Here is a 24357-nt window from a genome sequence, read left to right on the forward strand (position 1 = left end):
TCAACGAGTGTACGCAGGTGTGTGAGCGCCACTGCTGACAGCCGTAAAAGCCAGAGGGGCAGCAGTCGGTGAAAGCAAATCTTCGAGAAAGGCGCGCACATGTCCGGCGTCGAATTCATCAGTCGCCGCGCCCATCAATGTCGCTTCGTCGTCGCCGTCGCTAAACGCCATGCTCGCGATACGCGAGACGTGTCCCTCCGACGACATGGAGGATCCTGCGCCGCTCGGAGCTGGCAGCCACTCTCGACCTGGGAATCGGGAGCGTAGCTGCTGGCTGCCAGGGCTCGTCGACATTGGAGGGCGCAGCAAGGTGAGAAGGCCCGACATCTTCGCCGCCCACGCACAGTAGAGCGGCACGAGCTGGAGCGACGGCAGCGCCAGGTCCCCATCGCTGTTGCCGTTGCCACCGGAAGCCGCGGCGATCCCTGCAGAAGCGAGATCTGATATTCCCTCAGCCGCCGTCGCTGATGCGTCCGCCTCGGTCGAGCTGGACGCCATGGCGATGGCGTCTTGCAGGAATCGCACCCGCAGCGCGATGTCGTTCGGGTCCATGGTGAGCATCATGATGCAGTTCAGCTCCATGACGGCACCAAGGTGGTAGCCGCGGTCCATGGCCATGGCGGCACGCATCTGGTAAGGGTAGGACAGGGTCGGGTGCTGCTCCGTCGCCTCCGCTATGTCAGCGATGGTATGCAGGCACCGGCTGCGCTCCACGAGCAGCTCCGACGGGATGAAGCAGAGTTCCGGGCGACGATCGCGCCGGTGCAGATACGCAAGCGCGGTAGTGCTCTCACGCACAGGTGGTGCCTGCTGGTCCTCTGGTGCAACGCCGAGCTTCACCTCTGCTGAGCCGCGCAACGCCAGCATGCTAAAGCGCTGTGCCCACGCGTGAATACTGTCGGTCAGCACCGCATTCGCCCTGCCCAAGCCCTCCGCGTCGCGCGCGTGCATGCGCGCAAGCAGCAGGGCGGCCGTGGGATGCAGCGGACGTAACTGAAGAGCGCTCTCCAGAAGGTTCTGGGCAAGGTGGCCTCGGCTCGTTCCGTGCGGCAGGGCCGGCCGCAAGTCCTCACTGCGCACATCAGCGTTCGCGTACTGCATCGACAGCCGCACGAGCCCGTCAGCGCGACTGCTCGTGGTAGGGCCGAACACGATGCTCAGCAGTGCCGTCTGGTACGGCAGTGGACCCATCAGCTCTTCGTAGGCAAACCACCGCACCTCACAGACCAGCCAAGCCAGCCAGCGCGCCTCCAACGGCGTGGCGCGGATGTACGCAAGAGACTCGGGGGCCACGTCTGCCCAGCCCGTAATGGTTGCGGTGGACGCTGGCCCGTCAGGAGGGAAGCAGTCCCGCACCCACGCAGCCGCCAGCGTCTCGGCTGCGCTGCGCATGTGCAGGGGGAGCAGCGAGAAAGCGTAGTCGGCGGTTGCGCAAGCCTTCTGGGCGCTCGCCACCTCCTTGCTCAGCTGAGCGGCGGCCACCTCGCGGAGCGCCGTCACGAGCAGCTCCTCCTCGGTGCTAGGGGTCATACACTCAGCAGCGCGGCACAGAAGATGCGTCAGTGAATGTCGCAGCGTCCGCTTGGCATAAATGTAGAAGGTTAGCGCGCTGCAGAGGCACAGGGCTCGATTCTGAGGGAAGAGCGTCGGCACCTGCGCGATAATGCCGAGCAGCGCCACCGGTGTTGCGACGTGCGCTGCGTCGTTGCACCGCTGCAGCCACGTTGCAGGCGACTCCTGCGCCAGCTCCTTTCGAGCACGCAGCTCAGCAAGATCTGAGGAGGCGGTGCGGTCCGGACAAAGCATCCATGCCACCGATAAGTCGGTGAAGGCGGCTAGAACGTAGAGGTGGCCGCGGTGGCGACAGAGCGACGCACGCCGCACCAGCGTCTCGGCCAGGTGTGTGAGGTGCTCCACACTGCGACAGCTGCCGGCTTGGAAGAGAACGTGAATGGCACGACTCAAGGCGCCATACGCAGCGTCCCAGGCACCGCCTCTGCACAGCTCCGCGCGCGCGATGTTTGACAGCGCCTTCAGCTGCGAGAGGCTGCGCCCGACGCGGTTGATGTGCAGGTACTGCGTGAACGCCTTCCACGGGAACTCCGGCACGCTGTGCAGCACCGTTCGCTCAGCAGTGGCCCTACACAAGGTAAAAGAGTAGACTGCTGCCGTTGGTATGGGCACCTGCTCAGACAACCGGCCACCATGAGCAGCGCTGCTGAGAGCGGCCGCCGGCATGGGCGAGGCCGCCCCGTCCACTGTCACGTCTGTCGCCATCTCCAGCACGTAGGAGGGGTGGCAGCGCAATGATCCAGCAGAGATCGAAGTCCGCGACGACGCATCCCCCTCCGCCGTTGCCCCAGCGCCCGTCACCGAGCTATTCAGCTCCGCCGGTGAGGGCGGTGGAAGGCACTCCTGTGCTGCGGCCCACCGCCGTGCATGCCATTTGGCGTCTGACAAGGTACCCGCGCCGTTGCCGGTGACGACAGTAGTGCTGCGCTGACCTTCCGTGAGAGATGTCAGCACGGCTGAGTGTGGTGAGGCACACATGTTAGGCTGCTCCGCCTCGCAGGCGGTGGCGGCCGCTGCATTCACCATCGGAAGCAAGGGCGCAGGGCCCCTCCCCGCGGCTTCGCGGGGTAGCGGTGTGACGCTGGGCGCCTCTAAGGCATCTGCGGCTTCGTCATCCTCAGACGGAGGGGACGACACTGGGCTGGACGGCGACGGCATTGCAGCGGCGGTTGCCTGCCATAGGAATCGGGAGGAGGCGCCATGCGGCAGAGCAGGTCGACCAGGTCGAGGGGGAGCGGAACCCACTTCCTCCACCACAGCGGTGGACGAGGCAGGAGCGGAGGCAGCACCTGCGGCGGCCACCGCCGCCGAGGATGGCATCTCAGCGTCCGTGTACCGTGGCGGTTGCGTTGTGTCAAGCTCGCCTGCGTCTTCGTCGTTGGAGAGAGAGTCGAGCTCGCACGTTTCCGCTTCCTCGATGGATGCGTCCTCATCGTCCCCGGCGGCTGTGCGCGCAGCCGTTTCGACCCGGAAATGCACGCTGCGCTGAGAGGCACGGCTATTCGTCCCAGTCAGCAGAGGCAGTGGGCTACATGCGCACAGGCGCTGCGGCCTCTCGGTCGGCCTCTTCTCGCCCCATTGCCGAACAGCCATCGAGAATGTCCGCTCGAGCGCAGCTGGCTGGATAGAGTGGTGGTGCTCTGCGAGCGACCGCCAGACCCACGTCTGCTGCACCGCGCAATGCGCGATCCGGCAGACCTGTGAAACCTCGACCACGTCTCTCACGCGGAGGTAGACGGAGATGTGAAGTGGGAACACTTGTGTCCACAAGACGCCCCGCTCCTCTGTAGACCGGCAAACACTACTGCTGCGACTACGGCGGCCACTGACGCTGCTGGCGCCAGTGTCGCTGAACAGGTCGTCGCCAACAGCGTGGATTTCTGTGGGCTCCAGGTACGCACAGAAGCACCTGGAACACCGCTGTTCATCTGCGACGTCGTCAAGGTTAGCTGAAGTGCTGTTCCCTTCACTTGACGCCATGCTGCGGCCGGAATCCGCGGGCGAAGCGTGTTGGCCGGCGGTAATCTCATTCATACATGCACAAGTGCACGCACACGGATGCGCAGATGCGCTTCCCTTGACCGAACTTTGCACAAGCCCCTCCGCGCTGGCACGTAGCGGTGACGCGGGAGTCAAGGACAGGCGCGACGACGGGTGATCCGACGAGGGAAGCGTCAACGACACGTACACGAGCGGAGCTGGGGACGGCGGGCTAGCCAAGCTGTAGCTGTCCGCCACAAACGTGTGCTCCGTGTCAGTACAGGAGGCCAACTCGTCTCTGTAGAACGGCGACGATGGGGCGGAGGTGCCCGCGCAGGTCCTGATGCCGTCATCTGCTCGACGGAGCATGGGTGCGCAAGCGAGGGAGCGTCACTGTTCGTGATTTAAGCTGCTGTTTTCTTTTCTCTGACGTCGCTCTGCAACCGTGCGAGTACGACTTGTGTGCGTGAGTTGCGCTTCGTGGGAAAACACGGTGTATTCGCGTCGAGAGAGAGAGAGGGAAGGATGGGGAGGAGGGGTTGCGCGAGCAACAGCAAGCGATCCAAAGACTCGCACAATGCAGCCGCAGAAGCACCGGCGCCCCTCCAGCCGGCAGCACACGGTGAAACAAATAGGGGAGCACACACGTGAAACGGAAGAAGAGATGAGGAAGTCACGTGCGCAGACAGCAGACCACAATGGAAAGAGCACAACACAGACAGGTGAGGTGAGGCGAGATAGGGAAACACCAAGAAAACGATCGAGGCGGCACCACAAACAACAAGCCCAAAAAAGAAAAGGAAATAAAAATGAGGAGAAGCTTAGAGGACTGTTAACAGCAGCAGCGGAAGCCAACGACGAGAACAACGGCCGCGGCAGAAAGGAGCGGCGGCACAAGACAGTATCAAAAACAGAAAAGAAAGGAAAGGGGAGGGGAGGGAAGAGAGACGGCAAAAGATGAAGAGTGGAAGAGGCCTGTGAGGAGGGCGAGAAGCTGCAACTGTACCGAAACCAGTATCGTGTGATGCACGAGAGAAAACGACAACAAAAAAGAGCGGCGTGAAGAGGTGGAACACCGGAACACGAATAAAACAGGGAGAAGGGAGCGGGTGTGTGGTACGTTTTGCCCCTGCCGTTGCACTAGAATATCGGGGGTAGGTATGGGGGGACGCGTGCAGGAGGGGCAGTGAGCACGCTTGTCTGTATGGCTAGCGTGTCTGTCTCTTCTTATTTTTGTGTATCACCTCCGTTGTTGTTTTATGGAGTGTCTCTGTTGCACCGGTGTAGATGCATACGCGTGTTCGTATCCGGGTGTACGCGTGGACCCGAGCACTTCTTATCTGTAGGTTCGTGTGTAGTCACTATCTTCTTCTCTTCCCTATTGACGTTTATCGTGTTAGTATTGTAGCCTTCTCTGTTTTCTCCTCCTGAGCTGTTCGCATGCGGTTCGCGTGTCGTGAAAACGTTGTCTATGTTCTGTATGTGTATGTGTGTGTGTGTGCGCGCGCGCCCTGTGGCGGTGTTCGCCGTAGAGGAAAACGCCAATGTATGTATACAGATATGTATAGTATAGAGATAGAGAGAGAGATAGATACGTATATACATACACGATATACACGCACACACCATATATATATATACTACACTGTACAAGGAAGGGGGAAGCGTGTGCGAGAAGGAGACGTTTTTGTCGTGTGTCTTGCTTGCCTCCGCGAAGAAGTACAGCCGCTGTGTACGAAGATAAAAAAATCAGCAGTGCACACCTCCACCGTCACACTAAACAAAAAAGAAAGAGAGAGAGAGAGAGAGACAGGGAGAGGGGCGGCCCCCACGCGGTGACGCCGTCTTCTGCGCGTGTATACGTTGCTGGGCGCTCGTTTCCTGGTGTTTTCCTTGGCCTTGTTACGTTGGGTGCGGTTTGCTCGTGATGCGCTCCGCCACTGCGCGCTCAGCACTCTCCTGCGCTGTGCGCCACGTCCGACGTTGGCGGTTGCGCCACACGGGGAAGACAACCGGACAGAGAGAGAGAGAGACAAGACTCGCAGGATGCTTGGGCAACAGAACCAGCACCGCAACGTGCGTAGAAGTAGCGCACGCGCAGACCCCGACACCAACAACACTACACACGTCAAGCTCGGCGACCAAAGCGCAGAGACACAGAAGAAGCCGAGAAGGCACAGACAAGATCCGCACCCGATATGTCGAGGGAGAAATATAAAGAGAAGGGCGTGGGGGTACGACCAGCAAGAGAAGACGGGAAGGGAGAGGGAGGGCAGAGGCCTGCAACGTACAGGGGAAATTCAAACAAAGCCGCCGTTCGCACCACCACCACTGCGGAGGGAAAACATACACACGACCAGACACAAAATGAAGCGTTGACAGAAAGGTGGTGAAACCCGGATCGAGGACAGACACGGTGTGGACCTCTTCAAAAGCAAAAAACAAACAAAATGTAAGGCAAGGCAGACAGACAGACAGACAGAGGGGGGGAAGAGAGAGAGAGAGAGAAACGCGAACGAGAGCCTCCTTGTGACGCACCAACACACAGCAACGACACGAAGTGGCAGAGCCGGCAGCTCTCGGCGATGGAGAGGCGAAAGAGAAGGGTATGGTGAAGGACTTGGCACCAGCGACGAAGCTCGTGATGCAACCAAAGCGAAAAAAAAGAAAGAAAAAGAAAGGGACAACGACACAAGAGAAGCAGGACAGTGTTCAAGGAGGAGGAGGAGAGCAACCGAAGACGCAACACTGAGGAGGGGGGTGGTGAGGCCCGTGCTCTACGTGATGCGGCAGACACAGAACTACGGAGTCAGGCAAACACAAGGAGACAGAGAAAAGAAGGTGAAGAAAGAAACGAAAAAGGGAGGCGCCGAGACACCGAGAAAGTCAAGGAATGGCACAAACAGAGAACACAGAGAGATAGAGAGAGAGAGACACTACGAAGCTAACAGTCGGGCGTCCTTCGTCTTCGCCCCAAGATGAGATACAGCGGCGGTACAAGAAAAGGAGAGAACAAAACAGCAGCACAACAGCAACACTGAAAAGACAGAATCGGGGGGGGGGGGCGTTGTTCGGCTGCGGCGTGCGTGCGTGCGTGTGTGTGCAAGGGGAGAACGGGGACAACGGGGGATCGAAAGTGAAAGACAGAGACAGAGAGACGCGTCCTCACGAGCGCACGCCGAATCAACCTCTGCACGGAGGATCACACGCGATTTTTGCAATGTTGCTGTGCGGTGCAAGCTCCGACGATGAAGTGAGAAAGTCTCACGACACGCGCACAGGTAGCCTCAGGCCAATGGGAAGCAATGCGTTTGTTCGCTTCAGAAGTGACAGCGGTCCGGAGAGAAAAGCTTCTGAGATGAGCGAGGCAGGGACGGAGGTACAGATATGCCTCCCGTGTGTGTTGGGTTGTGGATGGAGAGCCGGGTATCGTTGCTACACGACCCAACGCCACAAGAACAACAAAAACAGTGAGAAGGATAAAGGAAGGGGGAGGGGGGCTCGGCACGTACGCACGTGAGTCAAGTAATGGATACGAAAAACGAACAACGGCACCCGCCAAAGGCAAACGACAGAAAATAGGGAGAGCAGGGGAGTTGATCCGCTGCTCACACGTGAGACGAGAAGGGGGTGATGCAGGCCCCTTGCCTGCGTGAGCTTGGGTTTGGGTGTTGGTGCACCTTTGTTCTCGACCTACGAAAGAGAACGAGAGGCGCGTGCACGCACACGTCACTCAATGACAGGGAGGGATGGGGATGGTAGCGCACACAGGTGGCTAATAGCACAGCGGCCTTGTAAACGTGTATCGCTTGCGGGGAGAGAGAGGGCAAAATCTTTGGGAGGTGACGAGAGTGCGTAGCCGGAAAAGAGGAAGAAGGTGGTACACCAAGGGCCAATGCCAACGAGGGAGCTAAACGAGAGAGCGCGCGCACGAGGACGAACCACGAAAAAAAAAACGGGGAGGGGCGAAAACAATGGCGATGTAGCAGTAGGATGAATGAAACGAAGTCAAAGGTAAGAAAAGAGAGAGGGAGAGAGACGTCAGATACAGGCAAAATACGGGGGAAGGGGACGAAAGGCAAGACAACAGCCACAAGGAGGCGGAAACAAACGCACGCACAAACACACACGCAAAGAAGGAGGGGCGAAATCAAACGACAAACAAAAAAAAAAGAAACGACAGGGCGGTCGTGGCACCGTTGCCGTCTTCTGTCTTGTTTCTTCTTTCCCTTGTTTGCGTTCTTCCGCGTGCGTGCGTGTGTTTCGCCGGTCTCCTCGTCGTTGAAAACGGCAGGGGCTGTGCAGTGGCGAGCAATAAGAAAAATAAGAGGAGCGAGAAGAAGATGAGGTCGACAACGGTGAGAAGCGGGCAACCGACGCGTAAAATGCCGCTTCCGATGAGGGCTACCAACGGATTGTGTGATTAGAAGCTCGGCAGGGGGTGAGAAGAGGTGGTTGCACTTTCAGTGCAGGAGCTGCCAGTAACAAAGGCGTGGTAAAGGTGGGCAGGGTGGATGGCAGGAGAGAGAACGGAAGAGTGGTAAGGCGGTAAGCAACAGACCCGGGGGCAAGAGGATGCACTGCCGCGTTCGCCGCTGCATCCGCATGGAGAGGCGAGGTAGTGTGCTCACAGGAAGAACATTGATTGCGTGCAGAAGACGAGGTATGCCGCATAGCCATCACCATGAGCGTATGTGCACATGCAGTGATCAGAGGCACTGACCGCGCGCACCGCAGCCGTCAGCGAGGCGTGCGGGGAAGACGCGAAGGGCAGACGGCAAAGGAGGCGACAAACAAAAAAAGCTCAGAACGAAAGAGGCAAGAGAGTTTTCGCCTTCTTCACCGTCTGCCCTTCCTCGCCGCTTCTCGTGCTCCTTCACCGCGTGCGTGGGCGTGTCTTGTTGTGTCCATGATGAGTCCATACACGCACACACATGCACACTATACCGTTGCTGCTCATACTTCGTGCTGCTGTCGAGCGTGCACGCGAGCAGCACACATCATTCGTTTTTTCTTTGTGCTAAGCTTAGCTTTCTTGCAAATTTCGACGTACAACCTCGGTCACCCCATACACAGACACGAAAACATACACGCGCACACAGCATGCTGTTGCTTCTCCCTCCCTCCCTCCCCCCCCCACTCACGCACGCAGACACATCCGGAAGGCGAGAATGGGGCGAGTGGTGAGAGGGAGTGGGACGAAGACACAAATATGGTGGCACACACCCACAAGCGCATTCATCATCCTCTAGCGATGCGTCGAAAACGAACACCTTTATGCGCGCGTGCATGTGCCTGCGCAAGCCGCACACAGTCGGCGAAGACGTGTGTGTGTGTCTGCGTGTGTGTGTGTCTGCGTGTGTGTGTGTGTGTCAGAAAATTGAGACGTGCCGTATCACATGCCTGCGCTACCTTCTCCAAGAAGAAAACGCGGGCCAACTATCCCCACCCCTTCCCTACTCGCTCTCAGCGGCAGAAACGCTCGCACATTCAAGATACCGCCATCACGGGAGAAAGTAGGGATGGCGAGAGGACATAGTAGGTGCAGGCCGGGGGGAGGGGGCTCACACGCTCAGGCACACACGCAAACAAGCCCATTCTGTTCCTACGATGCACGCACACGCACTTCCGTTGAGTCCCTCAACCTCAGCCTCCCCATTTGGCATTGTGTGTGTGCGTGTATGCGAGCGCACGCGCTCTTCCTTGGCGAGGGCGCAGGGGTTCATTCTGCGGTATGTCCGCCTGCCTGAGAAAAGCACCACGCCACCGACGCCGATGCAGCGAAGTAGCGAAGGTGAGAGCGAGGCGGAGGCTGCGACGGCGGGAGACAGAAAGAGCTGGCACCGTCAGGGGAGAGGATGAGGTGGTGTGTGTGTGTGTGTGTGTGTGTGTGTGAGAGAGAGGGGGAGCCGGGCTGTGGTGGAGGCGGACGAAGAGAAGCGAATGAAACAAACAACAGAGAAAAGTAAAAATAAGATTGCGAAATCAACGAGAGCCGACGGAAGGAGACGACGTGAGTCAAGACGAGGAGGAGCACACAAGCACGCGCGCAGGAAGGGGGAAGAAAGAAGAGAGGGAAAGCACGCACGAGCAGTGGGTTGGGAACGGGATGCCATGCGGGCCTTTGAAGACTGGGTGCGCTGGCGAACACGACCACGTGTGCACCTGTACCCGCTGCAGAGGGAGAGAGAGAGAGAGAGAGCGGGACAAACGGGAAGCATTAGATGGAAACGAACAGCAGAGAGACAACTGGCAAACATGCAAGAGGACAGGGGCAATGAAAAATGCAGCGAGACGACGTGGATATGCTGCCAAGCGGAGACAGTGGCAGCACACGCAAGCCAAGTCAAAAAATAAAAGCGTGGAAGAGCCAGGGAGAGTAAGCGAAAGTGAGCGCAACTACACACACTTGCTCGGCATTTCGGCCCTGATGCCTGGTCCAGTGCAAGCCAACGAAGAGATGCGTATCATCAAGTACACGCACCTGGCGAAGGCGACTGCGGCACGGCAAGGGTGCGTACGTGTCAGAAGCTCAGTCACCAGCATCTCGCTCTCTTCGCGTCTGCAGTGGCGTCAGTAACCGTGATGGGACTCCCTCTCCCCCAGAACAAAGGATGAAGCAGCCCTTCGTTTTTTCGCGCGCGCGCCTCTGCCATCCCTCTTTCCTCGCTCACCAGTGCTGCTCCATATCGCCTCCAGGAGCGTCACTTCCGCAACTTGTGCTACTCCTGCCCGTCTTTGCAAGATGCTGCTTCGCGCCTTCCATGAAGTTTTCTCACCTCGCAGCCTTTCGTCCCTTGCGCGCTATCGTCTCTCTTCGTGCTCCTCTGTCCGTCACCGTTGTTCGAGCCTATTCCGATCTCTATGGGTAAGCATCGATGCCTCCGTCCCCGGCGGCCTCTGCGCCGCTGCCCTCCCCCTCCCCACCGCTGCGGACACGCCGCCGGCTGACGGGCATGCATTGTCAACTGCACGCTAACACAGACGTGTTCCGATGCACCCCTTCCCCCGTCAGCCGCATTATTGAAGCCGAGCTTTCAGGCTCAACGAGGAAAGAAGAGGGCAGCAGAGGCGTGAACGTGCACATGCGCGCAAGTATCGTTTTCTGCAGCCGTTGCCGATATGGTGCCGCCCTTCCCTCGCTAACGCCCTCCCTCTCGCTCTCTCGCTGCATCGAAGACGCGCGTACACATACACACACGCGCTGCCCTACACGCTACGATGGAGCCTTACCTTGCGGATGATTTCTTCGGCATCCAACCCGGATTCATCGTTCGCCTGGATGGGGAGGTAGCCCTCCGACACGGAGCTCAGAGCATCTCGACTCGCGCTGTACATCATCTTTTCGCGCGGCCTCGCAGTGTCGGGGATCCATTGAATGAGGATAAGCTTCTCGCGCTTCGACCCAGCGTCGTTATACTCAAAGTCGAAGGCCACGTAGCACGGCTTCTCCGCCGAAAACTTTTCCTTCAAATCGGTGTAATTCACGCCGCGCTCACCAACCTCTGTCACCTCAATCTTCTTCCCATCCGCGCCGATGCACATCATGACGTAGCGGCTCTTCTTCATGCGCAGGTCATCGATCGCGCCGCGGACGCTTTCCTCGAGCGTAACCCCGGATATCGCCATGGTTGTGGTGCGAAGGTCTGCAGGAGGGGCGCCAGGTAGAACCAACAGCAGCAGAACACGAGAGAGAGAGAGAGAGACGGACAACGACAGCCCGTGACGGACCTATTTACTGTGAAGCGGAGAAGAGCAGCGATGAGCTCGCTGATCCAGCTGCGACGGAGAACACGAAGGGCGGGCAAGAGGGACTATCACAACACCATCGACGGAAAGAAAACGGGGGACGAGCACGGGGCGCCGATGGAGGGGAGGCGTGTGTCTCGCGTTGGCGGCAAAGAAAGGCAGGAGAAGGGGGGTAGAAAAACAAAAGAAAAAAAGATGCAGTGCGGATGTGGAAGATCTGCAGAAGCGTGTGTGTGTGTGTGTGTGTGTGTGTGTGTGTGTGTGTGTGTGTGTGTGTGTGTGTGTGGAGGTGGCGATAGTACGGTGGGGCGAGGACGCGGCAGAGGGAGAGATAATCATGACAATAAAAGGGGTAGGGCAGCAGTTCGGCTTTTGATACAAAGGCGAAGGCTGCGTGGAGAAGGCGCTCCAAGTCGTGCGGACAGGCACACGCCGAGAGATAGAGACAGAGGCAGAGAGCGCGAGAGCCAACCTAGCGATGGTGGAGAGGCTGAGACGCCTCCGCCGCCGCACTCGTGCCTGCATGCTGTTGCTCTCGGGTCCTTTCGAGTACTTGCTTCTCCTGATATGTTAGGCGCGTCCCACACGACAGAATTTTGGTGCGCGCCTTCAGCTCAAGCCTAGAAGACCGCGCACGAAGCCGGTAGAGGAGCTCATGGGCAACGAGCAGATGGGCGCTGGCGTCGGTGCTGCCACCGCCAAAGGATCGGCCGGTGGCACATTGTCAGGCAGTCGCACAAGACCGTCCGTGGGCTCGGCGCTCGACACCGTGTCGGAGGCGCGCGGGTAGCCGACATAAGCGATTCCCGAGCTATGCACGTGCATCACTGCCAACAGGCCAGCACCGTCGTAGCGGAGGTGGGGGACAGGCGCCGTGCGGCCGGTGGTGGTGGCCGCTGCAAACTGCCTGTCCTCAAGCCCATCATCTAGCTGGAGGAGCAGCGGAGGCTGCAACCATGCAGGCCCCTCCTCCCCCTCGAGCTCCTCACGGGTAACGGCCAGTGTTGATGACTCCTCCTTGACGCCTAACAAGAGTGCCGGATGCGCTGACCCATCTACATCCTCGCTAGCGCGCTGAGTCTTGAGCCCCAGCTGCCGGCGGCTGTCAGCGGCGGCGGCATCTCTGCTTGCTTGCAGCGCCCCGACGGTGAGCCTGCTGCTGTCTTCCTCGAACCCCAGCGGCGGGTAGTCGATCAGAGCTGCAGGCGGTGCATCGCCATAAGACACATCGGCCCAAAATCTGAGGGCACTCGACAGCGTCTGCCCTGGCGCTGCCGCCTGCATGTAGCGCTGACGCAGCCGCCGTGCCGCGGTCACCTCCTCCTCGAGCGTCGATAGGCGCCGCACCGTGACAGCAGCGCAGAATCCCTGTGCCTCCTTCAGAGCTGCCGGCACAGCCGTCCGCTGCACAGTGTGGGATGGGTAGAGCTGCACGTGCACATCAACCGGCTCCTCCCTGGCGAGGGAATGGCGCTCTGCGAGCAGAGACAGGTAGCGTTCCCTCACCGTGATGGCCAGCTGACGAACGACACGCCGAATGCGTCGGCGAGGGGCCTGCACCCACTCGCGGTAGAGCGAGGACCCGACAAAAACACCGAGAGCGTCGATGAGAGCGTCACGGACAGAAATGGAGGTGGAGGAAGGCTGAGCACGTCTCTCTTCGCTGCCGCCTTCTGGCAAGGCGCCCACCTCGGCAGAGCGAAGGACATCGAGCACGCGCTGCAGCGGATGACCACCCGAAGTACCAGACTGCAGTGACGACGCTGCCACTGGTTCAGGACGGGGGCCAGGCAACAGGGAGGCATGCGCCGAAGCCGACACTTCGCAAAGGGCGTCAACGTCACGCTGCACCTGCTGCAGCGCCGCCCGTGTAACGGCGCCTCCGAGAACAGAAAAGAGGGACTGCTGCCCAGATGGGGTGGCGCCCGAGGACCTAGAGTCCACCATGGGTTCTGCCGCTGCTGCTTAGGCACAGCGACGGTGAAACGGTACGCAGTGCCTCGGCGTCGCCCGTTTTCCCTTGGGCGTGCTTCTTACGCTGCGCTTGGGCTGCTTGCCGAGGCGCATCTCCATGAGCGTGTGTGTGTGTGTGTGTGCGTGTGCGTGTGGATGTGAACGGCAGAGAGGGGCAGTTGAGACGGAGTCGCAGAGCGGAGACGTCGACAGGGCTGTGAAAATGGGCGAGCGGGAAAGAAAATAAAAAGGAAAAAGGCGGCGCAGTGAGCGTGCGCGCAGCGTCACAGACGTTGTCGACCTGGTGCACGTGAGATGAGTGCACCAAAGACCACACAAGAAGGGACGCTGACGCAAAGGTGATGATGCAGCTGTGGCGTTGACTCGTCATGGCCACATCGCCGCACATGCACGTCCACAAGTCCAAGCATGCGTGCTTTCCGTTTTCCCATGCTGCTGATCGGTGTTCAAGCCTCTATGGATATGTTACACACCCCATCCAAGCATACCACCTCCGCACCATCCTCTCCGCGGCGGAATCGAGTTCCGGCACTACACGAGTTGAGGTACACAAACGAGTAAGGGAGGCACGTGGAAAACAGCGGCACGCGTCTGCGGCGAAGAGCAACGCGGGACGCGCGATATGAGGGCGAGGGTTGCGGCGTTGCTGTCAAAGACACGCGTGCGACTATACCACAAAAAACGCCCGGGAGAGGAGAAGGGGGAGGGGAGGGCAATGCACACACGAGTCGACGACGCAAGGGACGCGCTCACATCGGAGATGGCCCCATGCGACACAGAAAAACAAAGGATTGAAAGGAACGAAAGCAAGGCGAGCCCAGTGCTCTCGCTCCACACGTGCAAACGCAAGTACGTTTATACCCACAAACGCCAGCGTGTGTGTGTGTGTGTGTGTGTGTGCGCGCGCATGCGTGCAGGAGTGGCAAGAGCAAAAAAATGCGGACAGTGCGAAGCAGCCAGTCACAGAGACAGGCATACATGTGCGCGCGAAGAGAGACACACGCAAACATCAGCTGCGGAGCACACTGAACAGCAACAAGACTGTCAGAGGGCCGAGTCTACCTCCTCCCGCTCCACCACCGCGCCCGCCTCGGCCTCCTCCCCCCCCCCACACACACACACACGCGCACGGACGGGTAGGGCATCATCGTCATGATTTGGCTGCGCTGTCTATAAGGGAAGCTTGCACCGTCTCCACCACCTGCACTGGAAGCGGAGGCACAAGCGAGAGTGCAATACCGGGCTGCTGCCGGAGCCCCTCACTAAGCGAGCGCAGGTAGTTCTCCCACTCTGCCGTCCCTCGCTGCTGTGGCAAGTCACGCCAGAGAAGCTGCTTTAGAGCCTTCTTGATCCGGCGCTCCTCCTGGCGCAAAGCCGAAACGCTGGCAGGCTCTGCGGCCATCCCCGATGTAGCGGCGGACGTGCTCGCGGTGGCGCCGGCGTCGTCGCCCACCAGTCGCTTCGCGACCCCCACCGTCTCCAACGCTGGATAGCTCTGCGGCGGGGGCTGACGGCTTTTGGCGGCCGTCACTTCCGCAAACTTGTCAAGCTGGTTGACAGGTGCACTGCCAACGTCCTTCGCATTGCAAGAGCTGCAGCGCTTGTGCTGGTTGTGAGGAGAGTTGCGGCCACGTGTCGGGTTTCGAAGGTAGCTGTCGTAGCTGCACGTGCCGCTTCGTATGGTGCTGGGGTACCAGTGCGCGCTCGAGGCGGGTGGGCAATCGCTCACTCTCTCCCCGGCAGGGGAGGTAACAAACCGCAGCGCATCGCCGGACGCATCACCTGGAACGGGGTGCCGTGGCAGCTGCGAGAGCGCCGCTGATGACGGCAAAAAGGCGAAGCTCCGGCCGGCCGACGCTGCGAGTAGCGGCGCTCGACGACGAAGCGCCGGGCCAACGGGAAGTCGCATGTCCTCTGCGTACGCGATGTGAACAAAGCGCCCCTGAGGGGGCGGCGCGAGCTGGCGCAGCGGGCCATCGAGATCCTCCTCGTGAACGATGAGGTGATCTCTGCCAGAGTGCGGCAACTCCGGCCACGCCGCCATCCTCTTCGACCGCAGTCGCTGCTGGACGAGCATCGCGTCTCGCTTAGACTCTGTGTCGCCGCCGCCGAAAATGTACCCGCTGTGGATGCGACAGTCACCCATCTGATCCAGCTCAGCAGACTGAGCCGACGGCCACTGGACTGGTCGCATCTGAGGGTCAACAAACATGAGATTGTACTTGGCGCGGCATGAGGAGCAGTATGGGTTGAGACGGCCGCAGCCGAGGGAGTTCGTGGGATTTGTGATTGTCCACGCGCGGCGCGCCTGCCTTCCCGTAATCGCGCACGCGGACGGTGCGGGGTTGTGAACAACGTACAGCGGGCGGCGTGTGCTTCCGGGCGGGCTTTGCGAAGGTTCAGGTGAGGTGCGCCATCGCACTTCACCTGCCAAGACGCTTGGCAGCTCCGCGCTGTTGACGCGGTGGAAGCGACCGGCGCTGTCGCGGTAGAGGAGATCGCCGTGTTGGGGAGGCGCCGGCTGCCCGTCCACTGCGTCTTGCCCCCTCGTCGTGCTGGCCGTCGCGGTGTCCGCGGAAGGCCGACGAGGACGCCCGAGTTTCGCGGAGGACACATAAGCCGACCCGTGTGCCCCACTACACGGTGCCTGTGCGCCAGGTGCGTGTTTCCCCGGCGCCGATCCGGCAGGCGCTGCGGTGGACGACGCACGGGATAGAAGAACGCCATCTTCATCCCCTGCGGGCGATTCCTGCACAGTGGCATGTATACTGCCAGCAAGTTCCGGTGGTTGGTGGGAGTCGACGCTGCGGGCCCCTTTACCATCAACAGCTTCTCCGCGCACAGGGGCATAGCTGGTCGCACCGATGCCTGCCCTCGCGTTTGCAGACGGCCTGATCTCGGGCACGCACACGTCCGCTCTTGTGGACATACCGTGCGCAGCGGCTGACCCCCACTCAAGTTCGGAGGGCAGCTGCGCGCCGCGCTCTCCCCGCCATGCCTCGATCGACATCATCGGCTGCCGCGGCGGTGCCTCGACGCTGTGCGCCGCATCGTCGCTTCGGCTGCGCTCTGCTGCGCCCACCTCTTCTTTTCCTCCCGGAACGTCGCCGCTGTCTGGTTCTCGGGCGACGTCCGCAGCCGTGCTTGGCGGAACGCTTACCCGCGCTGCGGCGCGACCGCGGCAAGGGGGACCAGCGCTGACCACCTCGATGTCACCGCCGCTACTGACGCGGCTGCCGCTGCTGCTGCCAATGCTCCTCGACGACGATGAGGACGTTGACAGGACTGAGGCACTTGGCCTTCGCCGACAGCGGTGTCGGTGGCCCCAGGCGCGCTCGCGCTCGCCGGGTCGCCGATACAGATGTCTGCTCAGCGCGGCGTCCTCATCGCTTGCGCCATCTCTGATGTGCGGTGCGCTGCTGCTGCCACCGCGATGAGAACGGCGCTGCCTCGCCGCACGTGCCATGTCGTCGCTGCAAGGAGCCGCTGGTTGCCCATAATGGTCCTTGCCTCTCGTAAGCGCCTCGTCCCCAAAGGCGCCCGGCAGCACTGGTGCAGACGGGGGTGCAACCCGGTATGGGTGCGGCGGGCGAGCTCCGGACGGCAGCCGCTTGCCAGCCTCTTGCGCAACGTAGGGCACGTCACGGCAGTCTGCACCCGTGAGGCCCTGCTGCGGGGATGCTTCGAGTGCATATAGCAGAGGAAGGTGCGCTTGTTGTGCAGCCGTCGCGCTGGTGTCCTGTACCTGCGGCCTCTCACGTCCGTGTCGCAACACGCGGTGCTTCGCATGCGTACGATGATGGCGTCGGTGTTGCGAGCGGTGCGTTTCGTCGTTGCTGTCTTCCTCGTGTCGGCGGCCGCTCCGATGGTGACGGTGCTGCCGGTGATGTCCTAATGAAGCATCGCCATCGCGGCGGCTTTCCTGCCCCGACCCTCTCTGCTTCCTTCGTTCCTCGCGGCTCTTCTTCTGAGAAGCAGCTGGCCCATCACAATGGCGGCGATGATGAGACGGGCGTCTGTTCGGGTGCACTCTTGCAGGACTCGCGTGCGAGTACGAGGACGGCGACGAGGACAGCGGAGAGGCGTCGCGTGCTGCACCAAGCCCTGATGCTGCCGCTGCGACCAATGGTGTCACTGCAGTGAAAGAGGCGGAGGCGTGGTGCAGCGCGCTGTCCTCCAGGCCCTCGCCCAAAGACGCGCGCACCGCTAAGGTCGATCGCAGGGCCGTCGCAACCAACTCGCTTTCAGCAATGCGATCGTCGCGCTTGGTGCTGGGCTCACCACCAGCAGCTCCCTTGAGGGTCGCGTAGCAATACGGGTGGGTCGTAGGCATCACCCCGTGTGGCAAGCAGCTCACTGTGTGCGCGGTGCCGGCTGAGGCTGGCGCCAACGCGCCTGAGAGCGCGCTCGCCTCGGCTGCCTCGGGATGCTGTGTGGGGCTGCAGGTGACGATGTTGCCACCGAGGTTGCTAATACCAGCTTCTACGTCACGCAGGTGCGGCAACCGAAACGGGCGGGGAGGATGGTTGTCCAGCGTCGACTGCTGAGGCTGCACGAGGGTTTCGGGAGAAGATTCGGTGCATTCGGCTGCAGGCAGCAGGGCGTACGGCACTAAAAGGGGCACATTACCAGAACCCGTCACCACTGCGGCTTGAGCGGTGGCCCCCCTCGAGAGGCGTGTACCTCTCAGCCGCCGACCACGAGCGAGCTGTGGCGGGTCTTCGTCCAAGCCGTCTCGGTCACCTCTGGCGCGCAGCACTGGAATCTTCAGAGAGGGAAAGTCATAGAGAAACCCACCTGCGCCATCCGCCCTCGAGCAAGGCACAAGGGTGGTGCACGGCGGCGTATTCAGTGGCTCGGCCATGCGCACAAGCGCGGTGCCGGATGCTCCCGCAGCGTCGCGCCAGACTGCGCTGAAGCCTGCCGCCTCAGAAGCCGTCGTTGGGTGAAGACCAGGGTGAGGGGTTCCACTAGTGGTCTTCCCAACGTGCCTGCCATCCGCAGGGCGCGGAGGCCACGAAGATGCATCACCGCCACTCTCGATGGCCGCGCTTGTGGTGGGAGCGACGGTGTAGGTGTGCTGGTCAAGCGAGAGAGGTCGCCTCTTCGCTGCCTGGTCCATGTTCCACATCGGCCCCCGTAAAGGATCGACGTGCAGCTGCGCTGGCGCTGAGCTTGGCACTACGGCATCTGCCGGGTTCGCGGCTCGCATCCCGCCGCTAGAGAACGCGAAAGGGGACGCTGCGAGGAGCTGGTTCGTTCTCGGGAGCGCTGCGCCAGGGCCTTCAGCGACGGCCTTGTGGAGTTGAGGGATGGGGCGGAAAGGCACCAGTGCTCCGGCACCGGTCCGCGTCGCCGTCGGCCCACTACCTGTAGCGGATGAGAGCGAGCTCGGTGCCTGTGCCACTTCAGCATCTGATGTATAGGCAGCTGTTGGTGCAACGCCACCTACCAGTCGTCGTCCCTCGTCGACGTCAGCACCCACAGCTCCAGCAGGCGCAAGCATACGCCTCCCCTCTGTTGCGGCTCCTTCGCTGGGCACACCGTGCAAGTCGCGTGCAGGCCCTGCGGCGGCATTAGCAGTGGCACTACATCGCTGCGCCACCTCCACTGCATGCAGGCGAAGTCCCTCGGCAGGCGACTGCGCAACGCCTGGTTCAACTAGCGCATGCGTGGAAAAGGATGACGGAGGAAGCTGCACTGCCGAGGACGCATCCTCGGGGGCACCTGTGACTCGTTCGCTCACCGCGGCAAACAAGGCACGAGAGGGTTGCCGAGACACTTGAAGAACGCCTAGTCCAGTCGGCGGTATCGAGGATGGGGGCAGAACATCGTCAGCGTTGCCGCTCTGCCCCACAGTTGCGTGCTCTTCTGGAGCACCGCTGCCTTGCTGCGCACGCCCCTCGTCCACGCCGTGCGTTGCTGTCGTTGCCGCCTCGTGTGCGTAGGCAAGGTACACGTCGTCGTAGCGCTCTGCAGACGGCATCCCGGCCACACTGCTCTCCTCCTTGTCATCGCCGCTCTGTCTCGCAACGAGCGTCGCACCAAGGAAGGGACGAGGGCCGGCACGCGCATGCCCGCCCCTGCCGCTGCCGCAGCACGGTGGACCGCCAAAATTGTATGGGTGGCCAGACGACGATGGCAGCAGCAGCCCTACCTCAGCGCTTGCCTGATTCACAACAAAGGACACCGACGGCTCCTGTGGCGGCTGCGCGGCATCGCCGTCACAATCGGAGACACGCCCGTCGAGTGCATCCACAGGCGGAGCCACGACTGAACTGCTCGCCGCGCCAGCGCTCATCACGTGCAACGCCAGCAGCGTCTTGGGAAGCTGCACGGCCGCGTTCGCATCACGTGGGTGACTACGATAGAGATGATGATGGGGACCATGTGCGGCGCTCTGCTCGCCAGTCTCTGAGGCAGCAGCGTGACCACCGTCTCCGCCTGGCACCCCGGTCAAGACGCCAGACAGGATATCGGCTATGGGCGTCGTTGCCGCCGCCGCGCCGCGACCGCGCACATCCTGCGGCATCAGGGGCGCCGAAGCAGAGAATGGAATAGCGGGCAGGTACCCGAGCCGGGCCTGCTCTTCCTCCTCTGCCTGAGCTGCTGGGTTGCCCTGCCCTGCAACGAAGGCGCTGGTCAGCGTCTGCGTTGCCGACATGATCGCTGCCGCCAGGTCGGGCTCACGGTGTTGCTGCGTGTCTGACGCGCACGCTGGCATCTTTGGCACACCGGCGGAGTGGGCAAGTAGCGACGGCGCGCTCCCCGGACGGAGCAGCTGCCATGCGCGCTGTTGGGTGCTGGGCGAGAGGCGAGCGGCAAGCTCGGCCATGTCGCTATCACTACCGATGCTGTAACTGAAAGACGACGGCGATGAGAACGATGACGACGAAATCGAGGAGGAACGCTCTCCCGACGCGCCTGTGAGCGCGATCGAGGAGGATGGCGAGGCAGCTTTAGCGTGGTCGTCTTTCAGAGCCCCAGCGTGGCTAAACGGGTCTCTCTTTGACGCCGCTGCTTTCGGTGGCGGTGCGTTCGATGACTGCCGTGGCGATGCTTCATCCAGCGTGCTCGATCGATTGCATTTTGGCACCGCCAGCCCCGTCGAAACTGCGTGCCTTCCTCCCGCAGCCTCGGAGGTCAGCGGCGACGGCTCGCACAACTCCCCTTCGTCCTCCTCGGTGCTCGCGTCCGCCTCGCCAGATGGGATGGGGGTCGCAGCCGTAGCAGCGGAGTCGCTTGAATAGGGCTGGCCAGACTCCCTCTTCCCCTCCCTCCTGTCACCCGTTCCCTTGTGGCGGTGTCGCTCCTCGCCGGTCCGCTCCACGCTGTCGCAGCCGCCGCCCTTGCCTCCAGCGTAAAGTATGGCGCTCACAGCACTAGTCGCCTCCGTCCCTGAGGCATCCGCCCGGTGCGGAGGCTGGTGCACGGCACTGGCGTGGGCTTCCTCCTCATCTGGTGTCTGAGTACGCCGTGACACGCAGTCGCCCTCGGCTCTCTCGTCGCCACCGTAGCCGCGACGCTTCTTCCTTGACAAAGACCTCCACTCCTCTGCTTTAGGCTTACCGCTATGGTGGTGCTTCGTGCGGTGCCGACGGCGCCTCGCCTCGGGCGGCTCCTCCGACGCCGCTGCATCGCCGACAGCGCGCGCGCCCACGTCCCCGTCATCGTCTCCATACCTGCCGTATCCAGCAACGTTGCTAGGAGCTGCCGAATGCGGTTGCGGCAGATGGGGCCGCCTACCAGACACGGTGCCGCGCGCACCCTTTGCGGCGCAGCGAGGCTGAGCTCGGCTATTGCCGTGCCGCCCCGCAACCTTGCCCCTCGCTTGCCACCACGCGGCTTCTACGCCTGGCGAGTTAGCAGGAGGCTGCAAGGAATCAGATGTGCTCCCGCGTGCAGCAGCAGCTGCGGCTGCAGCACCCACTGCGGCACCGCTGCAACCAATAGCGCTCCTCCAGTCTCTTCGGGCAGCGGTGCTATCCGAAGAATCGGAGCTGGAACGGCGCGCCGCGGCCGGTCGACTCGCCGGCCGGACCACCCAGCTCACCTTCGTCTGCATCACCTCCAAATCTTGCGCCTCGCTCTCTGCGCTGCCATCCCTGGTGCCGCAGCGAACTTCCGCTGGAAAGGCATAGCCGTCCGCAGTGACATGAACGCGCGCGTAGGACTTGACGCAGGTTGTGAAAAACGGCGTAGGTGTGGGCTCGCCCTCTCCACGGGTCATCAACACGCCGGCGTGCTCAGTGTGCATCGGGTTCGCGTCTACAACTTGAGGAGAAGCAGCGCACTTCACACCGACAGCTGCTGGACGGTTCATCTGCATGTCCTCACCGCAGTGCGGCATGGAACAGCTCGGTGACGCTGGCTGCTGGGTGTTGCTGCGCCGGGAGAGGGATCCTCTATCCCCGTCATCGACTCTTTCCTCGGCTACGTCGCGCGAGCGATTGTCCTGGCCGTGACTCCGGAACGCCGCACCGTTAGCAGCTGCCGAGACTGCCGGACTGGTGGAGTTGTGTGGGGCTGACGACACGCCCGGCTCGTATGGCGTGGAATCGACGTTGTCAAGCACCATTTCCGAGACACGGGGCGGCGATGGAGAGGTGACCGCGACGCGGTGGGCTCTGACCGTTTCCGGGGACAGCGATGTCCCCGCGCAGCCCCTCGGTGAGCAGGGAGCACTGGCCACAACGACTGCACCACCCCCTCGCTTCGGCGGATCTGAGTCGGTAATAGGCGCGGTTGCCTTGGTGAACATCGCCTCATACCACCGCCGCACACACGCTGCCAGCACCTTGTGCTCGTGATGAGAGAGGTATGAGCTCAGCTGTTTCTCTAGCTTTCTGACGCGCCGCCGCTCTTGCTCCTCCTCAGGGGGCTGCGCACAGTGCACGGCGGCTGCCGCTTCATCTGAATCAAGCGCCTTCACCGGCAGAGAAGCGAGGCACGCGGCAGCGGACGCAGACGATGCCGCGGAGAAGCGCGAAGGAGAGAGAGGAGGCAACACGAAAGACGGCGTGGGACTGCTAGGCGCAGCGGGGGCGAGGGGTTGCCCATTTGGCCGAGGAGGGGTGGCGTGGGGGACAGCGCTGACGTCAGAACGGCCGCGTGCGGCGCTGCCTTTCGACACTGCACTTCTGCTACGGGTGCTACCCGCGCTGGAACTGCTAATACTCCTTGTACCACTGCTGCTGCTGCTCGTGGAGCTGCTGCTAGTACTGTACATGGACGAGGCAGTGTCGGAGCTGGCTGAGTCTAGCTTGCGGCGAGATGGATGTGGGCGAGAAGATGGCCGCCTCTCCACCTCTGCGGCGGCTTGGCTGCGTTCTTGGGGGTTCTCCCTACTCAGCGCCGGCGCACGTGCAGATGGTGTCGCTGAGGATGAAGCCTTCTGCGCGTCCCCAGAAACCACTGGTCCCTGCAAACCCCTGAAGCCCGCGGCGGCCGCTGGCTGGCTTATGCTGCTACCTTGCACCACCGCTGTCAGCGGGCGAGACGAGGAGCCGCTGCAGCTGCCGCATGCGGTAGCACACTCACGCAGCCGCCGCCGATGCAGCGTTGTGACCTGATGCGCCTCCCAGTCGCTTCGAAGAACAGACAGACCACAAATGCGGCACTGAATCTCGCTCCGAAACGGAGGGTCGACCACGTCTGTCTCTATGACTTTCACGTCTAGAACACCAGGCAGAGGGTGAGAAGTCGTAACGCGCCCGCCTCCCGCCGCCGCCGCTGGATTAGAAGCAGCGTCCTCCGCGATTAAGGAAGAAGGTCTCAGGCAGCCCGCCGGTGATGCGGGCAAGCGGATGGAGGGGCCAACAGAGAAAGGCAGCGCAACGGACGCATGTGGCGAGGTGCGATGCGGGGTGTACACAGACCTCTCCACCTGCGCGCTCGCGGGTGGAGCGCCGCCGGAACGCGCAAAAGTCGCGGCGCTCATGGAGGAGCGCTCTCCGTAGCTCTGCGTCGATGCAAGCCGGGATGTGTCGTCTTCCTCTCCGTGCTGAATACTGACCTCTTCTTCGCAGCGCCCTTGGCCTTGGCCGCGGCCCTCGTGCGACCCCACAGTGTCGCTGTACACCTGGTGTGGCAACGCTGTATCCGTATGATAAGAGGATGCTGCGCGGGAGCCGAAGGCGGAGCCGCGCAGTCGCTCGCTGCTCTCCCTTCGGTACATCTGCGTCCGGGCGCCGGCAGCCACACCCAGAGAGTAACGGGGAGGCAGGGAGAAGGAGGGCCACAAGCTAGTATGCAAGTGGGAGAAAAGAATCAATGGACACACATATATCTACACACACACACGCACACATACATATACATATACATCTACACATATATACGCAGATATATATTATATATACGTGCACATGCATACATATATATATATATATAGAGAGAGAGAGAGAGATGTATCGGTACGTATGCGTGTAGATATGCGCTAGCTGTTTCACGCGGTCGACGACAGAAGAATCTAGGCTGGGAAGAGGAGGCGATCAGAGCACAGCACACGCACACAAGCCAAAGTCCACGCGAAAGCAATGGACACTGAGGCGGACTCTTGAGTGGACGCGGGATAGTCGCTGCTGCGGCAGTGCTCAGACCACTAAGCGCAGAAAGCACAACAGAGAAAGGCAGAAGAAAGCACCGCGCTAAAGTCAGGCGGTGTGCGCGTGCTGTAGAAGGCTGCCTGTATGTATGTGTGGGTGGGTGTGTATCTATCCGGCGCGACGAGGGCCGTGCTTGCGGGTGGGCCGGGGCTTGGGGCTTCGACGAGAGCTTGCAATGGCACGAAGGAATGGAGGCAAGGAGGACGTGGAGTCAGAGCGCCTGCACGTGGACAGATCTAACACATACTCTCCCGCACACATGTGCCAGTGTGCGAGTATACCTATGCGCAGATGTCTGCGCGGAAGCAGGTGGAAGTGGAAGGGGGGGGGAGGCACGCTCAGGCGCTTTGCCACCCACCGCGGATGATAAGGATGCGCGTGTTGTGGTGGTGGTAGAAGCCGTATTAAGCGGCTACGTTTGGCGCGCACGCGTATTGTGGAACGCCGACGACAGAGGAGAAGCACAGCGACAGGG

The 24357-nt window shown here is 61.4% G+C and overlaps 4 protein-coding genes across 4 annotated transcripts; all 4 read right to left on the reverse strand.

Moving 5' to 3' along the window:
- LMJF_29_0500 (hypothetical protein) lies at nt 1–3552 on the reverse strand (the record flags this gene model as incomplete). Its single annotated transcript, XM_003722075.1, has 1 exon — nt 1–3552. One exon carries the CDS (start codon nt 3550–3552, stop codon nt 1–3), a length of 3552 nt encoding a protein of 1183 aa, XP_003722123.1.
- Nucleotides 3553–10761: 7209 nt separating this feature from the next.
- LMJF_29_0510 (ADF/Cofilin) lies at nt 10762–11181 on the reverse strand (the record flags this gene model as incomplete). The annotated part of the gene is made up of 1 exon (XM_003722076.1): nt 10762–11181. One exon carries the CDS (start codon nt 11179–11181, stop codon nt 10762–10764), a length of 420 nt encoding a protein of 139 aa, XP_003722124.1.
- Nucleotides 11182–11910: 729 nt separating this feature from the next.
- LMJF_29_0520 (conserved hypothetical protein) lies at nt 11911–12585 on the reverse strand (the record flags this gene model as incomplete). The annotated part of the gene is made up of 1 exon (XM_003722077.1): nt 11911–12585. The coding sequence occupies one exon, from the start codon at nt 12583–12585 to the stop codon at nt 11911–11913; it is 675 nt and encodes a 224-aa protein (XP_003722125.1).
- Nucleotides 12586–14425: 1840 nt separating this feature from the next.
- On the reverse strand, nt 14426–23452 carry LMJF_29_0530 (conserved hypothetical protein; the record flags this gene model as incomplete). The annotated part of the gene is made up of 1 exon (XM_003722078.1): nt 14426–23452. One exon carries the CDS (start codon nt 23450–23452, stop codon nt 14426–14428), a length of 9027 nt encoding a protein of 3008 aa, XP_003722126.1.
- Nucleotides 23453–24357: the final 905 nt, after the last annotated feature.

This window comes from Leishmania major, chromosome 29 (assembly GCF_000002725.2).
Source record: "Leishmania major strain Friedlin complete genome, chromosome 29".
In the NCBI taxonomy this organism is placed as follows: Eukaryota; Euglenozoa; class Kinetoplastea; order Trypanosomatida; family Trypanosomatidae; genus Leishmania; species Leishmania major.